General features: G+C 40.7%; 1 protein-coding gene across 1 annotated transcript in view; it reads left to right on the forward strand.

Annotated features, from left to right (window-relative positions):
* The window catches only part of LOC104393907 (zinc finger SWIM domain-containing protein 6), a 105189-nt gene that overhangs the window by 58769 nt on the left and 39808 nt on the right, over positions 1-6612 (forward strand). The window contains exons 6-8 of the mRNA XM_010003430.1: positions 2273-2449; positions 2718-2864; positions 5190-5336. Coding sequence (XP_010001732.1) covers positions 2273-2449; positions 2718-2864; positions 5190-5336 — 471 coding nt within the window. The remainder of the gene's footprint in view (positions 1-2272; positions 2450-2717; positions 2865-5189; positions 5337-6612) is intronic.

Consider the following 6612-nt stretch of genomic DNA (forward strand, 5'->3'; position numbering starts at 1 on the left):
TCCTGGGATAAGTAACTTTCTTGTTGAGGATTGACCAGCCAAATTTATTTTCACTAATAGTATCCTTGCAGAAAGTATAAATTGTGGGGGGTTTTGTGCTGGGATTGCAATGTTTTCAAAGGAAGTATTTGTGTTTAGTTAGGTCTTCTAACTTGTCGTCAGCTGATGCCAGGGGGGTTATGGGCTGTCAGGATGCTTTCGCGACTTCCCTCCCCCCCCAATTTGGAGGGGTTGTTGAATAAGGCTCACACGTGGCGTTCACCTCTCACAGAACGTCCACTGCGGAACTGTATCTTAGAGTGATAGTTAGAATATACCCCCACCACGCCCAAAAATTGCTACTGAGACCAATGTTTAGTTTACAAATTAACCGGTTTATTAAGGGTTAACACAAACTGTGGGATAAGGTTTAGGGAAAATGTACAAATGGGGGCCGGCTTCCCAGTAACAGGGGCGACCCCCCGGCAGCAGGAAGGCAGGCAGGTGGACCAGGCAGGCAGCTACGGTGGGATCTTGAAATCCGTGGTTTCGAGGCAGGCAGGCAGGCAGGCCCAGCAGAGTCCCAGCGCCAGTCTCTGCAGCAGGGAGGGTGTCCCACACAGGAAGCGTCCGAACAGGCCTCGGTCCCGCCTGCTGAATTCGCCCCCTTTTTATAACCCCGTGACCCCCCTGTCCAGCCAGTGTCACTGTCCAGAGCCAATTGACATCCACGAGTCCCAAGTTAGGGCAGTAACTAGCAGGGGCAATGCATAACTTGTTGCCGATCCTTCCTGCCTTGTACCACATCTGTTGTTTTGCTGTCGTTTGTCCTTGAGCAGCAGGCCTGTTTTTGGTCCATTAGCTGGATATAATCAGCAGAAGGCCTTTGCTGACTTCAAAGGCATTTTGTTTAAACTTATGTGGGGAAGAAGAAGAACCGTTTCACACATAACTTTTCACTTGGTCCTTCTAAATACTTGTTGCATGAAAATTAGATGTCCCTGAAGTATGTCACGGAAATGCCTGTTTTTTCTTTGCTTGACTATAATCTTATTTAACTTCTGGTGTTGGGGTTTTGTTGGTCTTATTTTTCAGTTACAAAACCTTTGATATTTACTGAAAGGAAGATCTGTTGTAACTGCATTAAACTGTGTGTGAGAAACTAAAGCAGCTATCTGTGTGATGTGCTCTGTGTTGTGCAGTCTGCATTTGACAGGTGTGGAAGGGGGTGCAGAGGCAACACTGCCTTCTTCTCTTCTCTTCTTACTGATATGATATGATGCTTTCTAATTGAAAATGTGGTTATCAAATCTGACAGAAGCCTTCTCCAGTCATCTTCAAGCAAAGATTGCAAAGATTTAGCTGGAAAAAAAACCCTCATAATCTTAAAAACCTTCAGTATTTTGTTACATATTTCATATAATCATAATAAAGTAAAAATTAAATGCTTGTGGGAGGTGGCAGGTTTGGGCTTAGATGGGTTTTTCCTTTTTTCTTTATCTTAGAAGATTACCTCTGAGGAAAATAGACTTGGTTCATTTTTAAATCTTGCAGCTAGCTTGGGATAGAAGTTCATTCAACATATAACTTCCTACAGAGGTATTTTGCTTTCTGGATCCCGTGATGTTCAGCTCAATCTGGGCAGGCTAGTGGCAACTATGACATTTCAACATTCATAGACACAGTGCCATGTCAACAGAGCACTTTTGCCATAGGAAGATGTCCAGTAAGGATTATGTCAGTCCCATGGCCTCAGTACCTTGCTTTCTTCTGTATATTTGTATTGTATTTGTACACTATTTGTATATGTTTATGACAAAAAATTATACAAGTGCTCAAAGTAATTTCACTTCTCAAAGAGAACAACTAAATTCTTCATGCGGTGTTAATCTGTCCCTCATCCTAGTAGCTCCGGGTCTGAGGAAGAGAGAAGCTGGGGTTGCTTGAATAACTGTGTGCTGAATACTTTTTTTTTTTAGGGGAGTTCTGTACATGCTGTTTAATGTCCTTTATCTCTAGCTGTTCCCTTTGCAAAGTCCTATTTAGCATTAGCCATGCTGTTTTGTAGATCTCTCTCTCTGAATACAAAATGAATGGCGCACACTTAATCTGAGCTGTTGGGTAATAGGATGTGAAATGTCATCTGCGGACTGCTCCTTGCGGAGGGGGGCAAGGCAGGCTGCCATCAGTTGGGGGTTGGTAAATAGGCAGAAGACAAGAATACTGTGAATGACTGACTCACATATGAATGAGTAAAAGCTGATACAGCTTTCTGAATTTGTGAAAATAACAGATTCATCAAACAGGCCACATCGGACGGTGTTCACTCGAGCCATAGAGGCGTGCGATCTGCACTGGCAGGACAACCACTTACAGCATATTATCAGCAGTGATCTATACACCAACTACTGTTACCATGATGACACTGAAAACTCACTCTTTGACTCTCATGGGTGGCCCCTCTGGTATGGTAAGTGGCTAAACTGGAAAGACATTTCCATGACTTGCTGTTTTGTTCAGTTTCTATGGCATCATTTTGGGGGAATGGTGGGGAGATGAATGAAAAGCCTGGCATAAAGAACAGGCTCCCTTGAAATGCTGATTCAGTAGTCCTTTAAGTCTCTCTGGCATAATTTTAAAAACAAAAGAAACAAAAAAGCCCTTTTGAGTAACCAAGCCAAAAAGACAATTGCAGACATGAAAACATTGCTATTTTTCAATCATTTTCTCCATTTTAGAACATGTTCCTACAGCTTGTGCGAGGGTGGATGCATTACGATCTCATGGATACCCACGGGAAGCACTGAGGCTAGCAATAGCTATTGTTAATACACTAAGAAGGCAGCAGCAGAAACAGCTGGAATTGTTCCAGGCTCAGAAGAAAGGTAAATGTGGGGAAGAGAGAAGGGCAAAGGACATGACAAGGTGACTGGAACTTTGCATGAGAAAACTGCTTTTGAAACTAAAGCAAAAGAGGTGACTTTAACTCTTTGGTCCAAATGATCATAGTGGTAATGTAACATTCTGGATTTTGGAGGGTTTTTTTAAGCTGGGTTGTGAGCTCTGCAGGGCAAGGGCTTTGTTCTGCTTTCTGCAATACATCTGACATGATGGGGCCTTTATCCCAATTGGGGTTTTCAATTACACAGTGTAAATATTCATCCTGTATAATGTATAGGCTTTTAAACAGAGCTTTGCATTTGGCACATCAGATATTTAAAATATTTTTTCCCCTGATGTGTAATTTAGCAGAGCTATATATTTATGAGGTGGAAGCCTAAAGTTGACATTGAGGGCAACAACAAGGCAAATTTTGCACTACAGAAATTCATCAAATTTGGCAGTTTGTTCTAAAAGTCTCTTATGATGCTTAAAACTTTAGTAGACTCACATCACTGAAAATGAGATTTTTGAAACACTGGCTTTATTAAATGTTCTGTGGTGTTCCTCTGAGCACTACCCCTAATTTTGAAGGAACTTTCTACCAAAAATAATCCTGCACTGAACTTTGTTGTAATTTCAAAGAGGTAGTGGAAGAAGAAAGAGATGGCTTTGTGGTTAAAGAATGCAGAAAAAATGTGGAAAAACTGGAATTACATTCTCAGCTACTACATCAACAGCTTTCATTCAAATTTTATTTTAGATCTTTTTCGTTACTCTTAACTATCCTTCTGCATTGTAGGCAACAATACCAGTGTGAAGTCACATGTGTACGTTTCAAGTATATGTGCAAGTGTTTTCCCAGAAATTATCATTTAGAAATTGAAGTGAAGGTAGATACCTGACTGTGTGCCTCCGTTTCCATTTCATGGTACCCAAGGAAGACGTTTTGAGCACTATTGTGGATCCTATATTTGAACAAAACTTAAAAGCACTTTTTATTATTACTTAGGAGAATTTTTCAGTCTTTTTATGGTGTAATATATCTTTCCTTAACATGCGTTCCCTTAAAAACTTTGCACATTTTATAGCTTCTCAGACTGAGGAGGTAAGAAGGGAGGGGGCTATGTCAGTGTGTGTATGTGTGTACATCCCACTGACAGGTGTGAAGGATCTGCTGCAAGTGTGCTGGTTGTATAGTACTGCTCCTTTTCATTCCCAGTTGCTAATGCAATATCTAGACATTCAATACTTTTCTTAAGTTCATTTCCCTGTGAGCAAATTCTATAGCTGTCAACTAATATTATGCTACTATAAAAAAAAAGGCATGTATGAAATGTGATTCATCCTAACCCAAACCAAAGAATTTTGTAATTTCTATGTTGTTACTCACCACTTTTGTTTTTTTCCTTCTTATGTTTGGAATTTTAAAAATATTCTTCTAATGCTGCACAATATGCTGGTTTTCTCTATAAGCAGATTAATTCTGCAGCTACAGCCCAGCTTTAGGTTTCAGTTCAGCAACTACCACATGCTTCTATTTAGCTTTCATTCATGTAACTGATCTGATGTCCATGGAACCACTTGCATGATTTAAAGTTAAATGCCTATATGAATGAAGGACTGAAGCCTTAGTTTGGCATGACACAAGTGAAGCTCATAAGTAGACACAATAGGTGAAATTAGTCAGTAAGTGAGTCAGTAAGAAGTCGCTAATATTAACCCTTTTTGCTAATAGTACGTGCTTCTGCCTGTAATCTTTAGCATGTTATTAGTTAGATAATTATTTACTTGTTTGTTTTTCATATTACATATCAAATGATTCTTTATTAAAAAGACACCCTTCTGAATACTTAGTTCAAACAGTATGACTGTGTTTCACTTTGTAGCCCCACACATTTAAATAGGCAAGAAGCAAGCTTTTAAAGCTTTGTGATAATACATATGGTTACTCAGAAAGATGGCATTATGTGAACGAGACAGAGCATGGGCAGGTGCAAGTTAGTGTGTAATTGGCAGAGAAACAGAGCATCTGTAATGGCTTGTATGCACTTTTTAAATGGTCACCCATAATGCATCTGATCTCATAGTTCAGTTGTGTATATGTGTCTAGGAGAAAAAAGCTGGGAGATGGAGTCAGTCTTTTAACATATTCACAAAGGGCAGTGCATTAACCCTGAAAGATCCTATTTTCTCCTTCTAATGCAGAAACTACTGGAAATACTTTGAATTCTGTACTGAGAGCAATTTAATCAGTTTTACTTCTATAACTGTTTTGAGGGGCTAACATGTGCTCTTTTTCCCTCCTCCCTCCATCTTTTCTGTCACAGAACTTCTCCACAAAGGAGTAACCTCAATAATGAATCTTGAAGGTTGGGTGGGACACCCTTTGGACCCTATTGGCACCCTCTTCAATAGCCTGATGGAAGCCTGCAGGGTGGATGATGAGAGCTTCCATGGATTCTCAGACTTCACAGGTACGGCCATGCAAAAGGACCAATCTTCTCTAAGTCCTCAGTAACATTTTTCTATCTTGCCTTTCTGAATTATCTTTGAAGCCAGTGTCTTTATAGTATAAGAACACATATTTGCATTCCCTAAGAAAACATGAGGGAAAGAAAATGTTTAAAGTAAAATTTTCTTATTAGTTAAATGAAAGCACTTCAAAAATTATCAGTATCTCATTCCTGATGGCAATTTCATGCTTGAAATAAAATGGAATAAGACTTTATAGCAGCAACCCTCTCCACATACATTGCTCTGTCCTCTTTTTTATAAGTTACAGGAAATCACAGAATTTTTTAAGTTGGAAGGCTCCTCTGGAGATCATCTGGTCCACCTGCTCTGACCAGAGCAGAGTGACTTAGAGCAGGTTGCCTAAGACTGTGTCCAGTTGGGTTTTGAATAATCCCAAGAATGAACACCGTACAACCACTCTGGGTGACCTCTTACAGTGTTTGACCATCCTCATAGTAAAAAAATCTTTCATATGCTCAGATAGAATTTTCTGTATTTGAGTTTGTGCCCATTGCCTCTTGTCCTGCCACAAGATACCAATGAGAAGAGTATAGGTCTGTCTTCTTTACATTCTTGTCACCGTTTGACTCAGGTCCAACAACAATGATCTCGATCCCCTCCCCCTCCCACCCAGGTAGGGAAGGAACCCCAGCAACTCCCACAACACTCTCCTTAGCTGCAAACAGTCCTGAAAAATCCCAGACTGCTGCTGGAGAAAACGGAGAGTTATGAGGGTCAGGAATGCTTAAGCCTAGGGGTCGACGGTGATGGATGGACGGAGTCCTCCCTGGATGCCAGCCATGGATGGAAGAGAAGGGAAGGAGAAGCAGGAAGGAAGTTGTCTTCTGTGATCTCTGACCTTCCTTTTAGCTTACGTAGATATATGGAATGGAATATCTCTGGCCAAATGTCCTGGTTTGAGCCAGGATGAAGCCAATTTTTCTTTTTACTGATTTTTTTTTCCTTCAGTAAGCTTTCTTTTAACTAGCAACAGTGTGTTCTGCTAGGCTGATAAGACAGTGGAATGTTTTTCTAACTACTGAGGCTTCAAGGTCGCACCTTCACTCTGCCGGCTAAGACACTATGGGGAGATTTGTGACCCCCCCGTAGGAGGCTGAGTTAGACAGACAACAAAATTGGCCAAAGATATTCCATTCCATATATCTACGTAAGCTCAGAGGAAGGTCAGAGATCACAGAAGACAACTTCCTTCCTTCTTCTTCTGCCCTTCTCTTC

The sequence above is a fragment of the Chaetura pelagica genome, unplaced genomic scaffold, assembly GCF_000747805.2.
Source record: "Chaetura pelagica isolate M959 unplaced genomic scaffold, ChaPel_1.0 scaffold168, whole genome shotgun sequence".
NCBI classification, from domain to species: Eukaryota; Metazoa; Chordata; class Aves; order Apodiformes; family Apodidae; genus Chaetura; species Chaetura pelagica.